This window comes from Protopterus annectens, chromosome 13.part0 (genome assembly GCF_019279795.1).
Source record: "Protopterus annectens isolate FY-2018-M chromosome 13.part0, PAN1.0, whole genome shotgun sequence".
Lineage (NCBI taxonomy): Eukaryota > Metazoa > Chordata > Ceratodontiformes > Protopteridae > Protopterus > Protopterus annectens.
In genome coordinates, this window is record NC_056747.1 from 282,659,230 (window position 1) to 282,686,684 (window position 27,455).

The window sequence follows — 27,455 nt, forward strand, 5'->3', positions numbered from 1 at the left end:
AAGCCAAATTCCGGGTGATTATTAGGTAGATTAGGCATGTGGTTTAAGTTAGAGGGGGTTAGTTGATTTGCTAGGGATTGGATTGTTTCAGTGAAAAAGTTATTAAAGGCGCTAGCTATTGTCTCTGGGGAACTATGGGTGTAGTTAGCCGGGGTTGGAGTGGTGGAGTGACCTGGACAAAGTAGTTGATTTAAGCCTGCCCAGAACTTTTGAGGGTTGTTGTGGTGTTTTTGTAGGAGATTTTGGTAGAAGCTTTTTTTATCCAGTAAAATAGATTTTTTGTATCATTCCTGAGTTGATGATATTTTAGATGGTCAAGTGGGGCTTTGGTTGTTCTCCAGCTGGCCCAAGTTCTGTTTCTAGATGTTCTTTGTCTCACATTGCTGCAGTCATGACCTGTGGGTAGTCCGCTGTCCTCGGTCGGCCCGAATACCAAAGAGTTAGGCTGCCATATCCTCAGTCTTTCTTGCCGCGTGGTCAATTTTCAGTTTTGTTTCAGACCGAAGACCAAGTTAAATTTTGTCTTTTCTTGCCTCAGTTAATCCGGATGTCAGAAAAAGTTAATAATTGTATTTCTTGTGGGAAACAGATACCTCATAGGGACTATCATTCTCTCTGTATTCCTTGCTTAGGGCCTGAGCATGACGTAGTCGGGGTGTCGCTTGCTTGGGATTTAGTAAGCGCTTAATTAATTAAAGATTAGACTGTGCTAGGCTTGTTTTTACAAACATGCCGTCAGATCCTCCAAAGATATATCTTTAAGGTCTAAACCGGATGAGTTGTCGGTTCTATGGAATCTACGGTTGAATCTGTGGATCCAGCCGAGGTCTCGGCTTAATCCCAGGAACCTTTACTTTTACAGGAGTTGGCCTCTCAGGAGTTAGGTCAGGCCGAGGGTGCCTCTCAAGTTTCTGTGGTTCCATCCTTACAAAAGGTTATTAGGCCTTCTACTTCAGTCACTAAAGGACCTGCTAAGGCTAGACCTGGTGTTTCTGGTAATGGCCACAGCCCTGGTTCTTCGGGCTCTGTTCCTAAAAACATATGTTGAAAATGGCAGAGGATTTGATTACTTTGATCAGGGTTCTATGCCTCCAGAGAAGAGGCCTAGGGTGGAGACAGATTTAGAGGGAATGGAGCATTCCTCAGATTACTCTGAGTCCTCAGCTGAGGATATTCAGGATTTTCCTCCTATTCTGATTCGGATGCAGAGGATTCCTGTCCTTCTGCTTCACCTCCAGAGGATTTTTCCTTTTCTGAAACCTTGCATTCCATGAGGGAGCATTTCAAGTGGGAAGGTCAGGATTTTCAGATTCTCGTAAGAGGCTTAGAGAATTTTTGTTTTACCACAGCATAGACCTTTGGCTATTCCCCTGTTTTAGATGTTGTTCAGGATGTTTTTCTGAAGCTTCCCTTAATCCTGATTCTTTACCCCCTGCCCCTGTCAAGCCAGACAGGTATTACAGAGTTCCAGAGGCACATAAATATTTGTACAAGAGTCCTAGAGCTGATCCGGAAACTATTATTCAAGGACCTAAGGGTGTCAGGGCTTCTGTGGTTAAGAATCCAGTACCTTTGGATAAAGATTCTAGAAAAGTGTACACCTCTTCTACGTTAGCTATGAGGGCTTTAAATTGCCAATTTGAAAGCTAAGGTAGATGCTTTAGCTGAGGGTATAGAGTGTAAGGAATTGCAGGACTTGGTTCATGCTTCAGATCAAGTTGGTAAACATTCCTTGCAGTGTGGCTTCGATGCCCTTCAGGCTTCTTCCAGGGTGGCTGCTACTGGTTCAGTTATTCGACATGCCTGGCTTAAGGATCAAAATTTGTCAGAGCATGTTATGCCCCTTCAATCTGAAGTTCGTCAGTTTTGAAAAGATGGAAGACAAAGCTAAGTCTATGCAGACAGTTAAGGAATTTTTGCAAGTGCAGCCCTAAGTTTAGCAGGAATTGGCCTGCAAGAGGATGGTCTTACCCTTCTTCGGATTTTCAGTCTAGGGCAGGTCTGGGCAGGGTTCAGACCTAGGACTTGGAGTTCTTCTGCACAATCTTCTGGTGAGGGCAGGGGTCAGCCTTTTAAAACAGACCCAATGACCTGTATCTTCAGCTGCTGGACCCTTCTCTTCTGGCAGCTCCTCTAGGAGGAAAGTTGGCACTTTTCAAACAAAATTGGCATTTGGTCACCCAGGACAAATGGGTGTTGGACATAATAAATCAAGGCTACAAGTTTTATTTAAGGCATGCCAGATGTACCTCCTCAGCAAAGGATGGAGGCTCAGGATCAAATTTCTTTGCTTTTACAGATGGGGGCAATCTAGGTGGTACCTTCGTCAGAAGAAGGCCTAGGGTTTTATTCTCGTCTATTCCTAGTGCCAAGAAACACTTGGAGGCCAATTCTGGATTTGTCCATTCTCAATACATACCTAGATATTCCAAAGTTCAAGATGTTAACATTACAACAACTTCTGCCTCTGCTAGGAAAAGAGCACTGGATGGTAACTCTGGATCTCAAAGAAGCCTATCTTCACATTCCTATCAGGCCCAGCTTCTCATTATCAGTTCTCTGCATTGCCCTTTGGTTTATCTACTGGTGTTCACAAAGGTTCTGGCTCCTGTAATAGCTTACTTAAGACTGAGGGAATACAAATTTATCCTTATCTGGACGACTGCTTGATTCTTGCTCAAGACAAAGACAAGTTACTTCAACAGCTACAGTATGTGATGGCAGTTTTAAGGTGCCTAGGGTATTCTGTGAACAAACAAAGTCCAGTCTAGTACCCTCTCAGGACATGTGCTTTCTGGGTGTGAGACTGAATACAGCCTCTCAGATGGCTTTTCTGACCCCGGACAAACAAAGAACTTTTCACCTCTACTTCCAGCAATTATCAGTCCAGGCTGACTGCAAGGACAGTCCTTCAAGCCTTGGGGTTCATGGCATCTTGCATTCTGGTACTTCCCAATGCCAAACTGCATATGAGGAAGCTACAATGGTATCTCAAAAGTGTATGGACTCAACACTGCCAGGATTTGGACACTGTCATTGCATCCAGAAGGAATTCTTGTGGTGGGCACAGGAATGTCACCTAAACAAGGGACTCTCTGTGACCCGACCAGAGGATGCCTCAGACCTGGCTTTCACTTCAATGGGAAATGGATTCAAGACACGTGGCCTCCCAAATTACAGCATTTGCATATCAACATGAAGGAGATGTTAGCAGTCCAGTTTGCCCTGATGGCTTTCAAGGGCCTACTTCAACCAGGACAGGTGTTGATTCAAACAGACAACACTACGGTCATGTGGTACATCAACAAGCAGGGGACCCATTCTTACCCTCTTTGCAGACCAGCTATGATATTGTGGGAGACTGCTCTGGGGTTGCACATCACTCTTCAGTTTCTGCCAGGAGCACAGACTCCTAGCAGATGTATTGAGCAGACAAATTGTGGATCCCTCAGGTATTTCAACAGTTGACAGTGGCTTGGGAACTCCAGACATAGATCTGTTCGCTTCTCCTCTAAATTTCCAACTACCAAAATCTTGCACAAGGATGTTTCACCCAAAAGCTTGGAAAGTGGATTCAGTTGGAACAACCTTCACGTCTATGCTTTTCCTCCTCTGCCTCTCCTTACCAAGGTACTCTTGAAAGTCAGGAGGGACAAGCCTTGCATGATTTTAATAGCACCAGATTAGCACTGGTATCCTCTGCTGAGGAGTTTAATTCAGGAGCCTCCTTGGCCTTTACCACAGCTTCCTCATTTGTTGTCCCAGTCAAGCAGTCATTTGCTCAATGTCAGGTGCAGTCCCTGCATTTTTTAGAGCCTGTGGGTTCTCAGCTTCCCCAGCAGATTTTGATGTCAAAAAGTTTATGCTGATAAATGGAAGAGATATTTTCTTTGGAGCACAACAAAGGATTTTGATGTCTCGGTACCTAATTTGAGTTGTACACTGCAGTACCTTACTGAGTTACTGGACAAGGGTTTGTCGTTTTCCTCTGTTAAAGTTCATGCTGCAGCCATTTCTGCTCACTATGATTGTGACCCTCCTTTATTTTCTCACCCTTTGTTTAAGCAATTTCTTAGAGGGGCAAAAATATAAGACCCCAGCTCCTACTCCTTCCTGGGATCTCAATTTTGTGTTGGAGAAGCTTACTTTGCCTCCTTCTGAACCTGCAGCTGTTTTGTCTTGGAAGACTGCTTTTGTTGGCCATTACTTCTGCCAGAAGGGTATCTGAATTGCAGGCTCTCATGGCAGTTGAACCCTTTCTAATATTCCATAAAGTGATTTCTAATGTGGCCTTGAACCAGTCTATCCATTTGCCGAAAAATCTTGCATTCTTTGGATATACACAGGCAGTTACGTTATTATTTGAGCAGAACTAAGGAGTTCAGACAGACTCAACAGTTATTTGTTTCTTTTGCTTTGGGTTCACAGCTGTTTCAAAGCAAACTATTTCAAAGTGGATTGGTAATTGTATTGCTTTTGTTATTCTCATCATGGGAAAAATGTTCCTGCTGGGATTAGACCTCATTCCACTATTTGAGGGGTGTAGCTACTAAGGATATTTTGGAAGCAGCTACTTGGAGTTCAGTTCCATTACCATCTCCTCTTTCTCCAAGTCCAGGGCTGGGTTTGCCACTGCAGTCTTACAGGGCATGTTGCTTTGGGATTCTACCCACAGGTTATGACTGCAGCAATGTGAGAACATAGTACAGTTAATGTAGATGTTCAAGGATCTTGGTTTGGGGTTGTTGTTGTTGTTGTTATTGTTTGTGGATCTTTTAAGGCCTTCTGACATCTGACAGCGGACTACCCACAGGTTATGACTGCAGCAATGTGGATCCTCTAACATCTACATTTATGGTAGGTACAAAACTGTACTTTTTGACTTTAGCTTTGGTATCTTTTGTGAGCCATGGTGCTGTATTTGATCTAGTTTTTATTGTACGTGCTGGAGCATGGGAATCAAGGATACTAAGGAATTTAGTGTTAAAGTGATCTATGGCCTCCTCTAATGTTAGATTTTTTAGTTTTGACCAGTCAACTGCTTTTAATTCATTTTGGAGTATAGCAGCATCAAAGTTTTTCCTGTTTCTAAATGTTTTATATTTGGGATGGTAATGTTATGGTAATGCCTTATGTTTTATGATATAGGTTAGACAATGGTCGCTGAGGTCATCAGGGAGAGTACCAGCTGTGTACAGTTGGAGTTGGTTATTAACTAGGATCCAGTCTAGGATACTTTCCTTGTTGGTTGGTTTGTTTATTCTGGTGGGAGAGATTATGGTCTGTTTAAACCCAGATAAGTTTATATGAGTGAGGGGAGGGGGTCAGAGGAGCAGGGGTGCCAGTCGGTGTTAAAATCACCAAGAACTATGGTTTCTTGGGGATAGGTAGTGGATAAACCAGTAAAGAAGATCTTCTATAGTATTTAGGTTGTTGTCTGGTGGAATGTATGCACAGACGATGTTCAAGCGTTTGTTTTGGTTAATCTGTAGCTTGATTATGAGGAGTTCCACGTTATTGAATTGGGCAAGTTGAATGATGTCTCTTAACGGTTAGAGTATTTTTGTAAAGGACTGCTATCCCACCTCCTTTCCTTGTAGCTTATCAAAGGAGAGACTACTGTCCACCTGTGTCCCAAGGCCTCTTATCACACTTTCAGTGTTAAGTATACTACCGCCTATGTTGTAGTTTATGAGTACAGAGTTTTTACCAAAGGGGATGACAGTGCACTTTTTGGCATTGAGCTTGAGGCCATGGCTTTGACACCAGGCATCTGTCTTAGTGAGGCCCTTTTGTAGGATGTCCACATCGTTAGGAGTTTCGATTATGGCTCCTAGTTTGCAGTCGTCTGCAAACTTCATTAGCCAAAGACCTTCTGTGTTAGCCTGTACTTCAGAGTAGATACCAAACAGGAGAGGACCCAGGACTGAACCCTGTGTTACTCCACTTGTCACTGGTCTGAAGTCGAATTTGGAGTCTGCTACTTTCACAGTGTGGGTTCTGTCATTAAGCCAGTTGGGAACCCATCTTGTGACATAGGGATTTATACCTAGTTTAGTGAGTTTATCTATAATTCCAGAGTGGGAGATGGTGTCAAAAGTCTTGGCAAGATCTGGATAGGCTGTGTGAACCACCTTACCCTCGTCTACGGCTTTGGTGACTGCTTCAAAGAAGTATATCAGGTTTAGGAGACATGATCTGCCTTTTACAAACCCGAACTGGGTGGGGTCCAGAGTTTGGACATTACCAATGTCTTTGTTTATAAGTTCCATGATGATACGTTCCATGGCCTTGCAGACTGGGCTCATCAGGCTAATGGGACAGTAGTTCCCGGGGTACGTGGTGGCTCCCCCCTTGTGGAGTGGGATAACAGTCGCTGTGCGCCATTCAGCGGGCACAAAGCCTGAGGTGAGGCTATGATTGAACATGGTACTTAGGTGGGGTGACAGTTCGTTCTGTAGTTCGTGTAGAATGCAGCCTGGGATGTCTGGTCCCATGGATGCTGTGTTCTTGGCTTTGGAGAGTGTGGTTTTTACCTGTGGAGCTGTGATTACAGGAACTTTGCATTCTTCCGATATAGAGATGGGCCCTTTAGGGGGTAAGAGGGGGTAAATTTAGCACTGAACCTATCTGCCAGGATGTTGGCAATATCAGTTGGGTCTGTATATTTAGTGCCATTGTGCTGTAACTCAGAGCAGATCTGAGTGTTAGCATTGAGATTCGTGACATAGCTATAGAATGCTTTGTGGTTGTCTTTAGAATCAGTGGCAATTTTGTTTTCATAACTAGCTTTGGAAGATTTTATCAGGGATCGCAGCTTCTTACTGATGCTGTTCAGGGAGCTCCTCCACTCATGGGATTTTACTCTCTTTTGCAACAGTTTCTTCCTTCTGTTGTACAGTTTGTTTATGGCAGGGGACCACCAGATTGGCTTCCTTTTTTTGGAGGATAGCTTATTGGTTCTGTTTGGGATAGCACGATCCTTGCACTCATGTAAGTGCTTATAAAATTCAGTAGTTGCAACTGTATTGTCCATCTGCATGATGGTCATGATGTTCACCACTTCTGTCTTAAGAAACATGAAGTTGACTTTGGAGAAATTTTTTACCGTGGTTTCCTTAATGGGGGGTGGGGCAGGATGTGGATATCTAGGGTGATTAGCTTATGGTCTGATCGGACCAATGAGGCGTTGACTTCAGGTGTGGAACACTGGTCACTCAGGTTGGTAATGACTAGATCTAGGATATTGTTGCCCCTGGTGGGGGGTGTGGATAAGTTGATCCAGGGCATTGGAGTTTATGAATTCAAGAAAGTGTTGAGCGAAGGAGTTGGTACATGAGTAGTTTTCCCAGTTAATGGTGGGGTAGTTGAAGTTGCCCATTATTAGGGTGTTTGGTTGAACCCTAATATTTTCCAGTACATCAAGAAAAGAGGAGTGGGAATCCTGGGGCATGGTGGGGGATCTGTAGCAAGCTACAATTTGGATTGCAGTTTTGCCCAGAGTTAGTTGCACTTGGATAACCTCAGATGCATTATGCTGAGCAACTAGCCTGGAGGTGTGGATATCCTTAATGAATATGAACACACCTCTGCCTTTGGTGTTCTGGTCCAGGTTACATGGCCGAAAAGTGTGGTATGAGTTATAGCCTGGTAGTGCAGGGGTGCTCTCTAGAGCCTTGAACCAGGTCTCAGTCACTGCACAGATATCGATGTTCTCCATTTTATGGAGTGCCTCGAGTGAGTGTATTTTCAGATTTAGACTTCTAGCATTGAGTAGCATCACCCTCAGTTTTTGCTTGCCTGTTCCTGTTACAGTGGTGAATTTGTTATTTGAACCTTGCCTAAAAAAGGCACTATAGGGGCGGCAAGAACCTTAGCCAGTATCCGGAATCCCAGGGGTGACAGGTGCAGGCCATCTCTGGCAAAGCATCATGGTCTCTCGATCATGTTATCCCAGGCAGACAGATACTGGATCCCTTTAGAATGACATCAGAAGCTTAGCCAATTGTTGAAGTCAATTATTTTGTCCTTGTTCTGCGGTATCATTCTGGGTGATGGCAGAATGCTACTCAGGGCTTGGGTCACACATGCCTGGGCTACAAGATCGGAGAGCTCTAATATGTGTCTCTTCATGTAGTCCAGGGAGGTACGGCTCAGGTTGCTCACACCAACATGGACAATGACAGAGTCATATTTGTACTTGTTGTGGAGTGACATGAGTGCGTGGGTTATGTGGTGGATCTTGGCACCCAACAGGCAGCTGACAGTAACCTTCTCCTTGTTTAGCCTGGTGAGTGGGACATCAGTGTGCCTGACTATAGAGTCACCTATGACTAGTGTGTTGGGTACATTGTTTTGCCTTTTTGGCTGTGGTTGAGTGGCACACTGAGTCTGTGGGCTGTGTGTCATTTGGGTTGTGTTGGGGGGGGGGTGAAGATTGCTTGCATTTCTGCTTTGGAGGTCTCTGTTGCTTGAGCAGATTATTATTGAGAGCCTCCACAAATGTTTTTGTGTTTATGTATGGATTTTGGTGGTGTAGATTTAGTGAGACTATGTGATGAGTGTGGTGTGGTGCAAGTGTTTACATTCTCCTCTTGACTGTCAAGTTCAGTCTTGATTGGAGAAAGCTTTACCTCCAGTTTGGCTAGATAAGTGCATCTCTCACAGGACCCTTGGACATGCCTGAATAAAAAACTATTTGCCTCTAGATAAGTGAGGAAAGTGAGTACAAGAGCTGTTTTTCTCTAAGCAAGTGAGGAAAGTACCAAAACTGTTTTCCTTTAGGTAATGAGGAAGGTTGAGTGCTGTAGTAATTAGTAGCTTATTTAGTGCTTACAACAAGTTCTGAACAAGTGCTGATCACGAATAAGAAAATTCAAGTGCTAAAACTAAGAATCTGTATCTGGACTAAACTAGTTACAGGAAATGGGGGAAACAAGTGTAAATGCGGGCTTTTGAATCAGAAAGTTGAGAGAGATGGAAAAACTGCCCAAATGGCCAATATTTACAATTTCTGGGCCAGAACCACTCCTTATGTGGTAGATAGGTTACCCAGTGCTTACCACTCCCACTGATCAGCTAGAAGGCTTCCCTTCAACACAGAAAGCTTGGGGGGCTCAGAAGCTTACATACAGTCCTGGATACAGCAAATCTGAATCTGGACTACACTAGTTACAGGAAAGGTAGGAAACAGGCTTAGATTTTTTTTTTATACTGAAAAGTAGCTAAAACAGCAGTAAAAACAATTCAAATGCAGTGCAAGCTAGCACACTTGAGTATGTAGCAATGTTAGACCAAACAGTTTAAAAAATGCAATTAAATTAAAAATGACTAAAAACAAGTGCAGAAGGAGTCTATTAGGTAGAATGAGGTAAAGAGATGGGACTGGGGGGAGGGTCCCAGATCAAATCTACAGTGGGGGCGGGCAACTACAAAAGCCTCCAAATTTAAACAAGACAGGAATAGGGAGTGTGGTTATGGAAAAAACAACACCTTCAGCAGAGATCTGAAAAACTGCACAGTGAAGCAAAAATAACAGTGCACAACTCTGAAGTCAGCCAGCAATGATATAAAATTAGTCAAACAACAATTACCAGTACACAACTCTGAAGTGCCAGAAAAATATACTTATCTCTGTACATCTCCAGATAGTTTGAAGAGCACTCTGTCAGGATACAGGAAGGCTCCAGCAATGACATTTGCATGTCTTACTAGAGTATATGCTACTTTTTATCCCTTTTTACTTTTTAACTTGGGGTAATAAGACAGCTGAAGGTCATTTCTTAATGTTATATGTTTCAGTTTGCTTTCTCACTTGCACTTGATATTTAGCCGAGGTTTTCCTTATTGTCTTTAAACTGCTGTACTTGAAACCTAGACGTTATCATATGTTAATTTCTCAGAAGAGTGCGATATGGCCTAACTGTGTAGCTTATCAGTACTTGATTTACTGACCATAATGTTTTAATATTTTTAACAGCAGTTGTAATCTTTTACAGACTGATCAGATATTCCTCCCACTGCGTTATGTTCAGCTTTAGGAGGTGGGCTTCTCAGGTGCATAGGCTAACAAATCTGTGGACTGTTTGGACTTGAAACAATGACCTAGATAGGCTCTTTTGGGGTGCCTTCTGTCTGGAATGCACTTCAATAACTTGATGGAATCTACAGCACTTATTTTTTTTTTACTGTCTCAATTGGAGTTACTAATTGTCATCTGAACTTGATTAGGAATAAGATGAAAGGTATTTCATCAGATTTTTTTTTAATGCTGTTTTGTCATATTTTACTCATTGTGTATGTGACGACCGTGCCCTGGCCCAGCAATCAAGGAGCCTCAATTCTCATCACTAACACCAGGGAGGTCATCTCATAAAAGAGAGGAAAGGATAACTAATACACACAGTAAAGTACAATTTCCCTTAAGTGCACACAGAGATCACAGTCATTCTAGGGCTGGTTGCTCTCTTGCTCACCAGGTCCCCAACAAGTCTCCCCACTGGCACAGCTATAGAGACCAGGTCTCTGCCTAACTGGGCAAGCTAAAACCTCCAGTACCCTCTCTGTCCAACCAGTGCTTTGTGTCCCTGCCAAGTAGCTGACACAACTCACACACACACACACACACACACACACACACACACACACACACACACACACACACACACACACACACACACACTCACTTTGAGATGAGTATTTATACAACTTCACAGACACTCCTGGGAAAGGCTGACATAGATTCTCCAACTGTGCCCCTTTACCCAGACTATATGGTAGTAATTACTGCCACCACCCAGTTAATAATATCAGCTACTAAAAGGCCCTTTTACTGTGCAATATTAATATCCAGTGGTAGTATGACTAACCGTCAATGCTTACTTTAGAGTGGCCTATTACAATAACCTCTATAAATATGCAATGTATTCTAGAGCTTATCTCTACACAAATCAGCCACAGGTAGAAGGTTTTAAAAATATTTAATAATAAATAATTAAAACACAAGACAAAACTAATACACCACAGATGCACCTAAGAGTTCAGAGGTCACACAGAAACTTAAAATAATACAGTAGGACAGGTCTGATTTCAAAGAAAAATACCTAATTAATCTTTACTAGATTTAACTATTCCTACAGGAAATCACATTGCTAAAACTTACATGTGAGCATAAGGCAGAGTGCTGATAAGTTAGATGTCGCAAGTCAAAATGCTTTCAGTCTCTTGTGAGAACTAGTATTTAAACATTACTAACAAACATGTCTCTAAGGCCCTCCCAAAATTTACATAATTTTTGATGCTTAGGTTTTCCCAGTATTCATATTGCATCATCTTAACACCTGGTCTGAGTTTTCAGGCCACAAACTGCCTTATTTAGCAGTCTAACACCTCCTCAGAAACCTACAACAATACAAGACATTTCACATGTATATGCTAGCAGAAACCAGAGCAATAAAGCACCTTCCACATCTAAATTCTAGTCATAAGCTTTAGCCTTAAAACAGTGGGCATGAAACCTTCATCGAGCCGCCCTGGAGCCGAATTCTAACATGAAAGGGTACAACATGCTTCACTGGGCCAGTAGAGTGCAATGTTGTCACATATTTTGCAGTTCCACATTTCACAGTATTCTTTACACTCAAGAAACATGCCTGTATTTTACATTTATTTACAAATGCCAGAATTATATATCAAATTCTATTTGACTAGGCTGGCAGCCTTCGCCCATTTCTCCCCAATTGTCACAGTGTATATTATAGGTTAATAGGTGTATAGTGGGCTAACATTCACTGGGGTCTTTATAAGCCTAGCCATGCAACCCAAATGTGTCCCACAAGTTTTATGTTTTAGACTTTTATATGAGGGAGGTGATTTTTGGTTGTGGCATGATTTATTGGCTGCCTCTGTCCATCAGAAACAAAGTTGCCAGACCAGGGGTGAATTTCCGACATCCACTTACATTTACAATTAAATTAAACAGGGTTAGGTAGGGACTTTGCTTCATATGGATTGAGAGCCTATTCCAGAGAATGGGAATTCTCTGAGATACATATGTGTCTCACAAGCATAATTTACGCCTTTGGAGCTAGTAGCTCTGATGCGGTTTGTATTGTGGATGTGCAAAAGGTTCATCAAAACCGGGGTCCAGGGATTTCTTGTACACCAGGCATAAGTTGCCTCTCAGAAGTCTGTATGAGATTGGGTACAGAGCTACAGCATTGACACGGTCCAAATAGAACATTGTGTTTACTCCCTGCAATCTTTTTGTAAGGATCTTTGTGGATGTTCCAGTTGATGTATGTGTCTGGTCAGTTACATACTGAAGGGGGGCATTATACTCTATGATGGGCCTGATGAGGACTGAGTACAATGATATGAAGACTGCCCTGGACATAGATGTCATGTCCTTACTTATAAATTGATCAACTTATAAGCTTTTTCTTACTACCATGGACACTTACTGGTCAACGGCTAGGTTACTATCTACATGAGTTTCCAGATCACTGACTAGACAGTCAACTCTTAGGAGTGTTTTATTAATAAAGTAGTTATCCAAGGTGGTGGTCTTCTCTATAGGTAATATGATGCATTTATTGAAATCAAGTTTTAAGCCATAATTTTGGCACCAGTCATTTGTCTGTGTTACACCTTCCTGTAGAGTGCATTTATCTTGGGGGGGATTGTATGACTGCTCCCAGTTTGCAACCATCTGCAAACTTAGCCAGAGTCCTTTGCCATTGGCTCTGACCTCCAAGAAGTAGATGTCAAAGAGGAGTGGGCCCAGCACAGAGCCCTGAGGGATGCCACTGGTGACCAGCCTCTTTGTGGAAGTGGCTGCACCACTCCTAGCCACATGGGGCCTCTCCATGATCTAGCTGGCTACACAGCATGTTATGAAAGTGATTGTCTGGTTATGTAAGTTTGTTAATGCCTGAGTGGGTTATTGTATTAAATGCCTTAGACAGGTCAAGGTAGGCAATATGTACCGCTTTACCCTCATCCATTGCCTTGATGAACTTTTCAAAGAACTCCACCAGGTTCAGTAGGAATGACCTCCCTTTGACAAAGCCAAACTGGGATGGATCTAGTGTCTGGAGGTCTCCTATGCTTTTGTTGATCATTTCCATGATAATTCTTTCCATGGCATTTGCAAGTAAGACTTGTCAAACTAATGGGTCTGTGGTTTCCGGGATCTGTTGATGGTCCTCCCTTATGAAGGGTGGTGACCATTGTAGTTCTTTACTCTCATGGCACAAAACCTGTTTTGAGACCATAGCTAAATAGTAAGTCCAGTTGCCTGGTAAGTCGTACTTTAAACTACTGAGGTGGCATCTTGGGATGTTGTCAGTGTCCATTGATGCTGAGTCCTTGGCCTTGGTGAGCTCAACCAGGACATCCTCTTTAGTTATAGTTGGAGGGTTTATGTTTTTGGAGTTTTCTTGAGGAGTGGCTGGGGGGTGACTGGGGGAGTAAAGTTAGAAGTAAATTTGTCATCCAACAGATTCATTACATCATCAGGCTGAATGGATATAGCACCATTAGCCACGAGCTCAGCGCACTGCTGTGTGCTGCCCTTCAGGTTTCTGACATGTCTGAAGGCGGCTTTATGTTTGTCTTTTGCCAGGGAGGCCATCTTAACCTCAAAGTTGGCTTTATTTGACCTAATTAGTCATCTTAGTTGTCTGTTTAGTTTGATGAGAGAGTTCTTATCTTTATGGGAGTTCAACTTCCTGATTTTTTTCCCGTTTCTTGTATAGCTTGTTTAATTTTGGATGCCACCAGGGTGGCTTGTTTTTAGAGATAGGTATGGGCTTATTTCTGGTAGTTAGTTGTTCTCTGGGTTCAGACAGACATTGCATTTTTACAAACTGTTGCTTAATAAAAGGTGGTTTGCTTTAGAACAGTTCCTGTTTGTTTATTTATTTATCCTTTGTTGACCAGTGTAGTCCCACTTATATTTGATTTTTGTTATTAATTAGCCTGGTCATTATTTTATAGGTTTTAGCCTGAGTCACTATATTACTGTCTGAAGTAAAATGTTAACCTGTAGAAAAGTTTTACTCATTGTTTCTGAAGGTCATCTGAGACTGGCCTGTCAGCTCTGCTGTATTGTTTGTCTAGTAACTCTGTACTGAATTATTTAAATTTAAATTCATTTCAACAAGTGACAACCGCACATACACAGGCTACTTGAGTATTGGTACACGGTGACATTAGTGGTAATTTGTATGCCCTAGAAGTTGTCTTCTGGGTCCGAGTATCAGTAGGGTGAGGACATCTATGCCCTGCTAAAGTGAGTAAAAGGTAGTAGAGACCTGTCAGCACAATACAGTGGAGATTTGCTGTGTCTGGAAACAGTGACATTGGTCAGGATTTCTGAGTATGTGGTAGACTGTTAGGCTACATATGTTATTCTCAAAAATGGGTAGTGGGAGTTGTAAACCATCTGCCACAGTTGTACTTGGTTATCGATAGTGATGTTTCCTCCTCTATATGTAAAACATGAATGTATGCTGTGAGTGACCTGTTAGAGCGTTTACATGTGTGTGTAAGAAAGGCCACAAAGTAAGGGCAGTGGTTGTCAGATGCTTATACTGTATCTGTTGTTCAGTACTGTTATACATTGGCTATGCAGTTTCAAACATTCCAAATGGCCACATTGTAGACATTATGCTATTACATATTAATATTATACTATGCATCAGGCTGAGAGAAACACAGTAGCATTATTTTTAGAAAGGAGATGTTTTATAATATCAGCAAAACAACCGAGGGCAGCGCGCACTTGTTTCATAATGTTACTCCTGGGAGATCAAAACACTTTTTTCTTTGTGTTATGATCCACTTCAGGATGATGTTGTTATACCAGTTATGCACACCTAGGGTATGCATTATATTAAGCTTGAATTTTTGTGATGGGGATCAACTCAATGCACATCACAGAGAAAGCGAGAGTTGATTTGATACACTTCTGTCGCAAACTCAGGCAAATAAATCTCATCACCGTGACTAAATTCTGGAATAGCACCTACCTTAAGTATGTGTTGTTGAGCTTTTGCAATTACATTTTCATTTTAGTTTAGGTAAATCTGTGTAGTATACAAATTACTGTACAAAAATCAACTGTATTTTTATTTGGTGAGCAGCAGTCTTCTTTAGACGGGGAGACACCTAACACAAGTAAAACAGATCGTTTCATACTTCCAAGGTATGTTTTTTTTTTTTTTTTAAGGAATAGTTATGCATGTGTACAGTAGGCTATGCTCATCAACCTCTGTGCTGTATTTACCATATGTACCTCCTGTTGTACTAATCCAGAACCCTGCCTCATATCTAATTCTCATATGTATCTCCTGTCGTATTAATCTGAGTGGTGGTGGTGCTGCGGTAGCGTTGTCGCCTCACAGTTAGACGTTGCCCGTTCAATTCTCAGTTAGAGCGTCTTCTGTGTGTCGACATGCGTAAACGGGCGTTCCTTCGTTGAAGGTTGTGCGTTAGGCCCAGCAAGCCAGCACGTAAAACTCTACTGCCAATCATTAGCAGTTCCGCTGTGGCGACCCCTAACCGGGAAAAGCCGAAAGACACAAACATCTCCTGTCGTATTAATCTGTGATCCCACCTCAGATCTAGCCACCAAAGTAAACAGTGTGTCAACCTCTAAACATGTACTTAAGTGCAAGAGGCATACACTCAGCTAGTTGGGAAAAATGCCCCCAAACATGCTGGACAGCTTTAAATGTTTTCTTATCAAACTGTTTCTGTTTAACACTTGCAAAGCTGTCATTTCTTCTCCCATGTGTGCGTGTATCTGCATACGGGTGCACATGTGTGTAAAGGAAATGTTGTGCAGTGGGCTTTTGCAATTTAGAAGGCAACATTTTTTGTGTTCCTGGAAAATGAGCAGAGGACAATTCCTTTATTTAGTATGCATGACAAATAATACTCCAGCAGTTTTTGTTATAAGAAGATTTGAGCGTAGTTTAAGCAGAATCTTGGGAAACGATCATTAGGAAGCAGGGTGTTCAGTGTTAACAAATCTGAAGCTCTTTCCAGGAAAGCTTAAAATTCCTTTGTCTGTTTATAATGGAAGTGATGGCTATTGTTAAAATATTACTTAAGAAAACATATTTTGGTATTAAATGCAACAGACCCTTCAAAACTTGGGTTGCAATAAATTTGCACCTGGTAGTTTGTACAAGCCTTCCTATTTATGCAAATACAGAAAGGTTTTACAAGAATTGTGTGCATCCTGATAGCTGCTAATTGTTTACTAGTGGTGACTGTTTAATTTTCTTACTTCTAACTGTCCTCTTTGCAATCTGATTTTTCTGGTAAGTCCATGAAGTGCAAATTATATACTCTACAAATGCTTTACAAATGCAATATGCACTGACCGTTTGGACTGCTATTCTATACTAAGGCTAAAAGTATTAAAGCTAGTATGAACAAAACAAAAGTATGAATTAGAACCACTGCCAAGGATAGGGATATGGAACTGCATCAGTCATACAATATTTGGCCATGCACAACAGTGTCTGGGGATAACTTAGCCATGCCATGTGGCCGCTAGGCTTTAAGAAATGGCAAATTAAAAGAGTGCCGAGAATGTTGGGCAGTTTTAACATTGTATTTGTGAAAAGATCTCACTGAAAACCTTAGTCATTATTTCGTATTTTTGTACAGTATATGTACAGAGGAGTTGTAGAGAGCTAGAGTTAGTGCTCTACCTTTATGAGGAGGCAGAGTAACAGTACCATTTTAGATTGTAGAACATCAACAGGAGTAAATGCTCATTTCCTCCAAATATTTAGACAAAGGTACAGAATGTAGTATCTGAGTAATATGGAGATCATACTCTGCTGAGAAAAATGCATAAGACTTTTAAGACTTGGAAGGTCATGTTTCTGCAGAATATCTTTCCATAACAAAGTAGCTGGAAAATCTTATTCACAAGTGTTTGCATACTCTGTTTAATCAAAGATGGAATTTGTTCATTTTTAAACCAGCAATATAGTCAGTAGTCATTGTTACATTGACTATTACTTTAATTTCCATTCGTTCTGATGTAAATACTGTACTTTATTTTTATTTTATTTTTCATTCAAATTCTCATATGTAATTTTGTATCTTAATACTATCATTGTGATGTAATTTCTACATTTTTTATTATTGTAATGTTTTGTAACTGGAGCTTTTCTCCGCGGGTCTCCGCTGATAATGGGCAATCCAGCCCATTCTGACACTACCCAGTAAACAAATGTAAAATAAAATAAATAAGTTAATATTTGGGGGGGTGAGAGATTACGTGTTTGTGTGTATTTTACATGTACACGTACACAAGAGTGAATAGAGGAATGCACCCGTTTTGGTAAAATACATTCTTAATCTGAATGAATATTGCAATGTTTGTATTTGAATTCTAAGCATTATGAGCCATTTGTGAAAGGATCACAGGTACTATAGTGGTAGCATTTCTGCATAATCTGTGCATATATCTGTACTAGGTAACGTGCATTATTGAAGGTTTGCTATATCCCATATACCTGATGAGCTGTTATGGAGTACAGCGGACTCTTTTTAATAGTTCTAAATATGATATACTGTATTTGTTAGTGACTCCATCTGGCTGAGGGGTCATGATTTCATCCCCATTATACAATGAACAGTAATACCACTTGCTATGCTTTTTAGTTTAGAAAGGTCAACTCCACTATCCACTGCAATTAAACTCATCCCAGAGCTTATTTTCCTTTTAATTTCAACTAACTGTAATTTTATACACTAAAAAAACTTCAGTACCTTTAAACCTTTTTCTTGCACCTGAAGGCCATCAAGCTTCTCCCAGTCTGACTTGAACCCTTTCACTTCTGTAGTGTTGGGAATCCTTAATTCATTAAAATGAAAGCTATCTGGGGGCGGGTCATGCAGGCAGCCATGAGGGCTGCATGTGTCCTTGTTGGCATCCCAGCAGTGAAGACATTTTTTGCAATTTAGCTTAACCCTTCTTGGGGGGTGCGCCCACATCACTGTAGGGACTGCAGTACCTCTCCCCTTATGCATTTGCACTCTCCTGTATACTTAGCTTGTGCACCACATAACCACCGTCAGGTCATGTGCCCACTTCCTTCCTCCATTGGTACAACCTGTGACCAGCTCCTCATCCCCTCCCTGATGGACATATCTAATCTTTTACTGTCTTCATTTACATGTTTTCCTACCTTAGATCATGAAGGTCACACCATTTCTTTGTCTTAACGTTCATACTGTTTCTTACTGGAATTTGCCAAGTCTGCACGAAAAAGGGATAACCAGACTCTGATATACGATATATTTTTTACTGTCACAGTCCTCACCTCTGACATCCTAAAAGTGTGGTTTGCCTATGTCAGTGAAGTGCAGAAAAGCACATTGATACTGAGTTTGTTTTCATATAATTAGTTGTTAGAGAAATCATTGGATTTCATGTGTACAAACACTTGAGGTTATAAAGTGTGAGATATCTCTGTGCTGGCAGCTAGACAGTAGCTGCCAGGAGCTAACACAGGGAAAAAATACAATCATGGTACTGAATGCTACAAATTCAGCACTGGGATTAATTATATTGTTTCAAACCATTATGTGTGCATTCTGCCTTGAAGTACTCGAGGTATAAGATGGTGAATGCTGGACATACAAGTAGAATGGGATGAATGCTGGACATACAAGTAGAATGGGATGTGAATCTGAACACAGTAGCCCAGTTGGCTTGAATGTGTTAAAAAGCAGAGATCAATTGTACTAGATTACAAACAAGCCATTAAATGCCCTCATTTTTGGACAAGAGGTATTGGTGTTAGCCATATAACTAGAAATTAAGGACAATATGGATCACTAAACATTGGTTTAATTTAATTGCTGAGATGGTGGCTCCCTGTGTGGCAGTGGATACTCTGGCTTCTGATGTGCGTTTTTGTTTGTTTTGTATTTGTTGATTTTTTTTCATCCATTTTCGTCCACTGGGGGTCCATTTTGTACTTGGTCGAGTATGCGGTTTGTCTCCATGGTGTTTTTAATGGGTCTTGTAGATTTCCTTGTATATGGAGATAGTTGGACTGTTTTTGGTTATCATTGAGCCAACCATGGCTGTTCGTGGAGTTCCACTGGTTCACTGGTTTGGATGCAGTCCGGATTTGTGTTCTGTTCAGTTAGAGGGATTGGTATGTGATTTTGGATTGTTGCTGTGATTGAGATGGAGCTAATGACTGCGTGGATTGCTGCAGTCACTATGGTAGTTTTGTATGCCATTCGTGCCTATGGGTGGTGGAGGTACACTGAATGCAGGTAGAGATGTTGCGATGCAAGTCCGAATTGGAGTTCTGTTGAGTCTGTGATCGGTCTGGGACTTGGGACATTGCTGGCATTGAGGATGGAGCTGATGACAGTGTGGATGGTATGGATTGCTGTGGTCACTGTAATCGCCACTGTGAAGGGTCATGCATGGTTAATGTAGCTTTGGGCCTTTGGATGGCTTGGACTCTTGTTGTTGATGTGTGTTATTTATGCGTTTGTTTGCACATGAGCTTAGAGAATTTTGTTCAGCTGTGCACTTGCTGTATGGTCTGAATGACAGTAAAGTTTTACTTTGAACTTTGTTTTAACCTGCCTTATCAGGTCTGGGAAGTGACAACTGTCAGGCACAGATGTCTTGGCAGAAGAGCTGAACTTGCCATCTTGTTGAGATCGTATGGTGGATGGTATGCAGACAACTTTGAATGTATAACTAAAACCTAAAGTTTTACTATTTTGTCTAGAAAAGCATAAATATACACAGAAATACTTATTAGCATCTTGCACTTGGTACAAATTTTGAGTAAGTCTGTTCAAGAAAAATTAGCACGGTTTCCAGTGATGGGCTAAGATGCCCATTGACACACTGCATGTCTATTGAAATTAAATGCAGAGGGAAGTAACCTGATTTATTCCATAAAGGCCAGTGCTGTGTTATGGGAATGCAGAGTGCATTGTGGGAGCAAGACAGGCAGATTGAAAAATAAAATTGTCAGTAAGTTATCATGCATCTTGCCATTTCAGGTTATAACAAATTACGAAATAGAGTGATACTGAAATATTAGTGCTTTTGATAAGATATGCTGAAAATCATTCTTTTTTTAGTGCAAGTGCTTTCCTTTAAAATGTTTGCCTCTCCTCATTTACTGACTATCAGAAGTTGTAATTCTATGCCTCAGTGTGCTTTTCTTGATGTTCTTCGTGTTTCACTGTTGCAGTCATTACAATTGGGTTATCCTGCTGGCAGGCTACCCTCAGTCGGCCTGAATTCCAAAGTCTAGGTCCGGCGTCGTTTGCTGTCACCTCTTCCCTGACATCAGTGCGCCAGGGGTATAAAAGATGCAGCTGACACCGTTTTCTTCAGTCTTTCTTGCCGTGCGGTGCCCGGAGCAAAAGCAGTTCACAAGTGCCGGTCAGCCGACTCCTGAGCTTTTCAATTTTGAAATTCAGATCCGAAGTCTTCATTAAAGCTAAGTACCCCGTTGGGGAAACTTTTTTCTTGCTCCAGACCGATGTCAGAAAAAGTTAACAATTGTATTTCTTGTGGGAAGCAAATACCTCATAAGGATTTTCATTCTTACTGTCGGTTTTGTGCTAGATTTAACCAACGCACTATTAAGCGTCGGTACGATTTTTGCATTCCATTACTTTGGCAGAAGATTTAATTACATAATGCCGTCGGAACAACTGACTACCGGAGTTTATAAAAAGTGCAAGGAAAAAGAAAAGGACAGGCATCAGAGATCCAAAAACGACGGCGAGGCTTCTGCTTGGCCTGTCACCGGTTCTCAGTGAGGTGCTTTCGCAGCCCCTGACTCCTGCTACCTCAGAGCCACAGGCTGCTTCCAACTCCCACGTGGAGCCAATGAGGCCATTGGAAGCTCAAGGTATTGGACACTCGGAAACTATGCCCTCAGATGGGTCTGGAGCCGCTGAGCAGCCATTGGCTTCTGAGGGTGTTTTCAGACCTACACAGTTATATGTAAAACCTACTTCAGTTTCAAAGGCAAAGACTAAAGCTACTTTAAAGACAAAGAAACAAGTACAGCATTCTCCTGGACAGGCCTCCATGCCTAAGAAACAGATGCTTAAAATGGCCGAAGACCTAATTACTTTGATCAGGGGTTCCCATCCCCCTTCTGATAAGAGGCCTAGGCAAGAGGTAGAATATGAATCTTCAGACCAGGTTTTCATTTCCTCTGATTCCTCATCTGAACAGGAATATTCTCTTCCTCCCTATGAGGACTCTGATGCTGAAGAATCTATCCCTTCAGCCTCCCCTCCTGAGGATTATTCCTTTGGGGAGACACTGCATACTATGAGGGAGCATTTCCACTGGGAGAGCCAGGATTACTCAGAATCCAAGAAAAGGCTCTGAGATTTTCTTTTACTGCCTCAACACAGGCCCCTTTCTATTCCACCTGTTTTAGCCATTGTAAATGATGTATTTTCAGAGTCCAGTCTGTCCCCAGACTCTCTACCACCAGCTCCTGTTAAGCCATACAGATATTACAGGATTCCTGATTCACATACATTTCTTTATAGAAACCCTGCTGCTGACCCAGAAACCATCTCTCAGGGTCCCAAAGGGGTCAAGGCTTCTACTGCAAAAAAACGTATCCCCTCCGATAGGGATTCTAGGTCCCTAGACAGATACAGGGTAAAAAGATTCATACTTCTGCAACCTTGGCTGTAAGAGCCTTAAATTGCCAATTTCATATGCTTAAATATCAGCAATATCTTATGTCACTGCTTAAACAGAAAATGTCAACAAATTCAGAATGTGCAGACAAAAAGGAAATGCAGGATTTATTGCATGCAACTGGACAAGTTGGAAAGCATACTTTGCAATGTGGTTTTGATTCTCTAGAGGCCTCCTGCAGGGTCGCAGTTACGGGTTCTGTCATTAGGAGACGTGCTTGGTTAAAATAACAGAGTTTACCTGATCATGTTAAAGCAAAACTATTAGATGCTCCATTACAGCATGATACTTTGTTTGGTGTTAAAGCAGAAGAGACGTTGAAGAAAATGGAGGACAAAGCAAAATCTATGCAAACAGTCAAGGATTTCTTGCAGGTGCAGCCTCCCAGATTTAGCAGGAACTGGCCTACAAATAATTGGTCCTTTCCAATGTCCGACAGGCAACAAAGAGGCAGATATAGACACGCCAGAGGCAGATCACAGCCCCAGGACTCATACAGGCCTAAACAGTGGGGTGCTTCTACCTCCAAGAGCGGTGAGGAAAAATCACAGCCATACAGGAAACGGTCTCAATGACTTTCCCCTTCCACCTCCAAGCACTTATCTTTTGACAGCCCCTTTGGGGGGAAAACTAGCACTTTTTTCACAAAATTGACACATGATCACTCAGGACAAATGGGTTCTAAATATAGTTTCACACCCTGCCAAGGCCAAATGGTATGCCAGACCTGCTACGCAATCAATGGGCAGAGGCACAAAAACACGTTCATCCCACATGGACATGAGGGCCATTCAACAAGTACCAGAGCAAGAGCAGGGACAAGGACTCTATTCAGGACTGTTCTTGGTACCCAGAAAGGACAAAGCCTGGAGACCAATACTGGACCTATCTATTCTAAACACATATCTGGATATTCCAAAATTCAAAATGTTGACTCTACAGCAACTTCTGCCCATGTTGGGCATGAAGGCTTGGCTTGTGACATTAGATCTAAAAGACGCATACCTGCATGTCTCAATCGGACAAACATGCGGAAGATACCTCAGATTCAAGGCTGGCTCAATGCACTACCAATTCTCTGCACTGCCCTTTGGCTTATTTACTGCACCCAGGGTCTTCACCAAGTGCCTGCCACCAGTAATTGCATACTGCAGACAAAGAGGAATAAAAATATGTCCTTACTTTGATGACTGCCTCATTCAAGCAGAGAACAAGGACATTCTACTACAGCATCTGGCATTTGTAAAGAGGTTACTATCATGCCTAGGGTACACAGTCAACGAAAAGAAATCAAAACTAGTACCTTCTCAAGAGATAATATTCCTGGGTGCAAGCTTAAATACAACTGCCGAGATGGCTTATCTCACGCCAGACAAACAAAGACAACTGACTACCTATTTCAAACTGTTGGCAACAAAGACCCAGTTATCTGCAAGAAAAATTCTGCAGGCTTTGGGCTTCATGGCATCCTGCATTCTACTAATCCCATATGCAAGACTGCATATGAGGAAACTTCAGTGGTACCTGAAAAGTGTTTGGACTCAACATTGTCACAGTCTGGAAACAATAGTTACTCTCATGCCCTGCCTATAACAGGAGTTTCGATGGTGGGCGAAGGCCTGTCACCAGAATAAAGGACAGCCATTTATTCTACCCCCAGCCACACAGACATTAACAACAGATGCATCAGATTATGCCTGGGGAGCCCACATGGCAGGAAGATGTATTCAAGGCACATGGTCCACAAGTCAAATGCATCTACATATCAATCAAAAAGAGATGCTAGCTGTTAAAAATGCCCTGACAGCCTTCAAGGACCTACTTCATCCGGGACAACTACTGATAAAGACAGACAATACCACGGTCATGTGGTACATAAACAGGCAGGGAGGCACCCATTTCTACCCCCTTTGCAGACTAGCTTTGACTTTGTGGGACACAGCATTGACTTAACAAATGCATCTACAGGCACAATTCCTGCCAGGAAAGATAAATACTCTGGCAGACGAACTAAGCAGAAACCTCATGGATCCCTACGAGTGGAAATTGGATCCACAAGTCTTCAGCATGATAACAAGGAAATGGGGATGCCCAGACATAGATCTATTTGCCTCACCTCACAACTGCCAACTAAAGAGATTCTGCACAAGGACTTATCACAGACAAGCATGGAAAGTGGATGCCCTATCTTTCGGCTGGAAAAACTTAACAGTGTATGCCTTTCCTCCTCTGCCTCTCCTCCCCAATGTACTCCTAAAGGTCAGACAGGAGAAGCCAAAAATGATACTGATTGCCCCAGACTGGCCACGCCAGTACTGGTATCCAGTCCTAAGGAGCTTGTCTCAATGCCCAGCTTGGACCTTACCTCAAGTACCTCATCTACTGTCCCAGCAGAACAATCAGATCCTGCACAGCCCACTCAAGACTTTAAATCTGGCAGCATGGCGGATAATGTAGTCATACAAAACACACCTCTCACTAAAGCGGTGATGGATGTCATTTTGGAGGCCAGGAGGCCTAGTCCTAGAAAATCCTATGCTGGAAAATGGAAGAGATTCTGTGCTTGGAACCAGGCGCACAAGGAATTGACACTGCTGTACCAAGCATTCCTCAGATTTTGCAATAATTGACTGAGATGCTGGACAAAGGCCTATCTTTTTCATCTATAAAAATTCATGCCTCTGCCATTTCGGCTCATTACAATGCAGAGCCACCAATCTTTTCTCATCCTTTGTTAAGGCAGTACCTCAGAGGGGCCAAAAATTTAAAGCCTCCAAGGAGATTACCAACACCGCCATGGGACCTCAATTATGCCTTGGAAAAACTCACTCTGCCTCCTTTCGAGCCAGCAGCTGAATTAAAGTTTTTATCTTGGAAAACAGCTCTGCTCCTAGCAATAACTTCTGCAAGATGAGTCTCAGAGCTACAGGCACTCATGGCTGTTTAATCTTTTATCATTTTTTATCCAGACAGGGTTTCTCTGAGGACAAACCCGACATTTATGTCTAAGGTAGTGTCCACTGTGGCCCTTAAACAAACTATTCATCTGCCTACCTTTTATCGAAACCCACAGAATAAGGGGGAGAGAATTCTGCATTCTTTGGACATACACAGACAGCTACGCTTCTACTTGAACAGAACCAAAGCTTTCAGAAAGACAGAGCAATTACTGGTGGCATATGCTGCAGGATCACAAGGAAAGCCCATCTCAAAGCAGACTGTTTCAAAGTGGATAGGCCACTGCATTCATTTCTGCTATTCACAATATGGCAAGCCAGTACCTAAGGGCATTAGGCCACACTGAACCAGAGCAGCAGCCATCTCAGCAGCCTTCCTCAGGGGAGTACCAACCAAGGACATTTTAGAGGCTGCTACTTGGAGTTCAGTGCACACCTTCACAATCACTTACCACTCTACTCTAAATCCAGGGAAAGCTTTGCCACTGCAGTTCTGCAGGGCCTAATAGCCACCCCTAATGTTATTTAGCTCCAGCCTCCCAACCTTAGCTTTGGGATTCAACCCAATTGTAATGACTGCAACAGTGAAACACAAAGAACATAGTACAGTTGTGTACACTTACCATAAATGTAGATGTTCGAGTGTATTCACTGTTGCAGTCCAGGTTACCCACCCGCCATCCCCCTTTTTCTTTACTGGAACTTATCTGTACTTCTCTATTCTATACAACCTATGTGGTGTATTTGCTTGTAGATGAAGGCAAAATATATACTTTGGTGCATGCATGTTTTATTGGCATAGTTTTACCCTTCCCTTTTGGGGGCACCTGACATCTGGGGCAAGAAAAACTGAAGAAAATGGCGTCTGCTTTTATACCCCTGGTGCACTGACGTCAGGGAAGAGGCAACAGCAACCGACGCCAGACCTAGACTTTGGAATTCAGGCCGACTGATGGTAGCCTGCCAGCAGGATAACCCAATTGTAATGACTGCAACAGTGAATACACTCGAACATCTACATTTATGGTAAGTGTACACAACTGTACTTTTTTTGTAATACAAGCTTGATTAATAGTGCAGCATTTGTATAAACTGTATCCTTGGTTTCCCAGGCAGTTTACGGCACACTAAATACGAAACAGGGCTATACTAGCCAATCAAGAAGCACATCATTTTCAAATTGTTGCCTTTTTTGTTGTAGTACAACTCTAAAACTCTAGCTTGTTACCGAGTTATATTTTGTGTGCGTGTTGTGCATTTTATGTGGCTAATGTTCTTGTTTCTTTTGCTTCTTTCCAGAGTGCAGCAGCTGCCCCCAGTCCGGTAATGGGCAATATACCTCCCAATGATGGGATGCCTGGTGGGCCAATGCCACCTGGCTTCTTTCAGGTACATTTTCTAACATTTGTATGTTGTAAGTGTTGTAGAACAGATACAGTTCTATAGTGCATTGTGTGAAATCCCCAAATTTGGAAATGTCTAGAACTGCAAGATGTGATAAAATGAGGATATCACAGGAAGGCATAAGAATCCAGTTATAGTTAAGTCACATCAAGCAGATGCTGAAGTAGTTAGGACAATTTAAATAATGGGCTAAACATGCACTAATATCCTATTGGACCACAATCATTCTCTAACAGGGTATTAATGCACAGATATCACCCAGTAAACAAGTCCTCTGCTTCATATTATGCTGCCGTGAAGCTTGGACAGGAAAAAAAAAAAAGCAAATGGCCACCATGTTTTTCTTTTTTGCTCGCTAAACAAGTTTTTGCTGTTCAACAACCATGAAAGAAAGTAAGCAAACTGTGTGTGAGAAGGTGTGTGTGCTTGTTTCAATGTGTCTGTGTTCACATGTGGGAGACAGAGACACTGCTCAACTTTTTGCTCGAGAATTTAGAGTAAAGGCAACGATGTTGGGGGAGGGGATATTTTCTGAACAATAAGTAGAATGAAGCTATAATCTCTGCCTTTACTGACTGAAAGTAATCTTCAGTGATTTACCAGAAAGTCATTTTCAGGGGACAGACCAAATTTAGAGACAGTAGGGAGGCGTGGCAGGTGGTTGTAATGCCTTACACTGTATTATTTTTGTTTTTTAGTTCATTAGATCACAGACAGTCATCTAATATGTACTTAGTCAGGAAAGTAGCAATAATTACTGTGCACATTTTTGTATGATTCTCATTTCTCCTCAGTATATATATTGGGGCATATTAAATACTTGTACAGTTTATATTTTGGATGTAAAATATGTCATTCAACATCAATTACATTTGCCCAGAAAGTTTGAAACATTAAACACAGGAAGTAAATATAAAAAATGTACATACTAAGAAAAAAACAAATACAAAACATTTAACAGAAACACCATTATCTCCTACAGAACAGTTTAAAAGATGGGCCACTGTCTGTGTACCATGATGCCCCCCATGGTGGGCATTATAGGGAAACAAACCTTCCAGTGGTGGAAAGGCGATCTGCCAACAGAGTCTGGCCTCGTAACGCCCCTTAGCAGTATGTTGTTTCCCCAATAATACCCACTTTTTTAGGCATTATTGCTTTCTTAAGATCATTTTAATTTCACCATGTAGTAGTCCAGTGACATGTTTCTGTGAGAAGAAACTTCTGGCACCTTGTAGTAGTAGCATATAAGCACTGACTGAGTAAGAAGAGCAATAGAATTTAAACAACCTTTCTTTTGTGATTAGGTTTTGTAAGTCTGTTCAACAACATATTATTAGTATATG

General features: G+C 41.8%; 1 protein-coding gene across 3 annotated transcripts in view; it reads left to right on the forward strand.

Moving 5' to 3' along the window:
• Window positions 1-27,455, forward strand: part of SSBP4 (single stranded DNA binding protein 4) — a 1,807,268-nt gene that overhangs the window by 1,371,924 nt on the left and 407,889 nt on the right. For all 3 annotated transcript variants that reach the window (XM_044053843.1, XM_044053842.1, XM_044053844.1), the window contains one exon: window positions 26,005-26,094. In XM_044053843.1, the coding sequence (XP_043909778.1) occupies window positions 26,005-26,094 (90 nt within the window). The remainder of the gene's footprint in view (window positions 1-26,004; window positions 26,095-27,455) is intronic.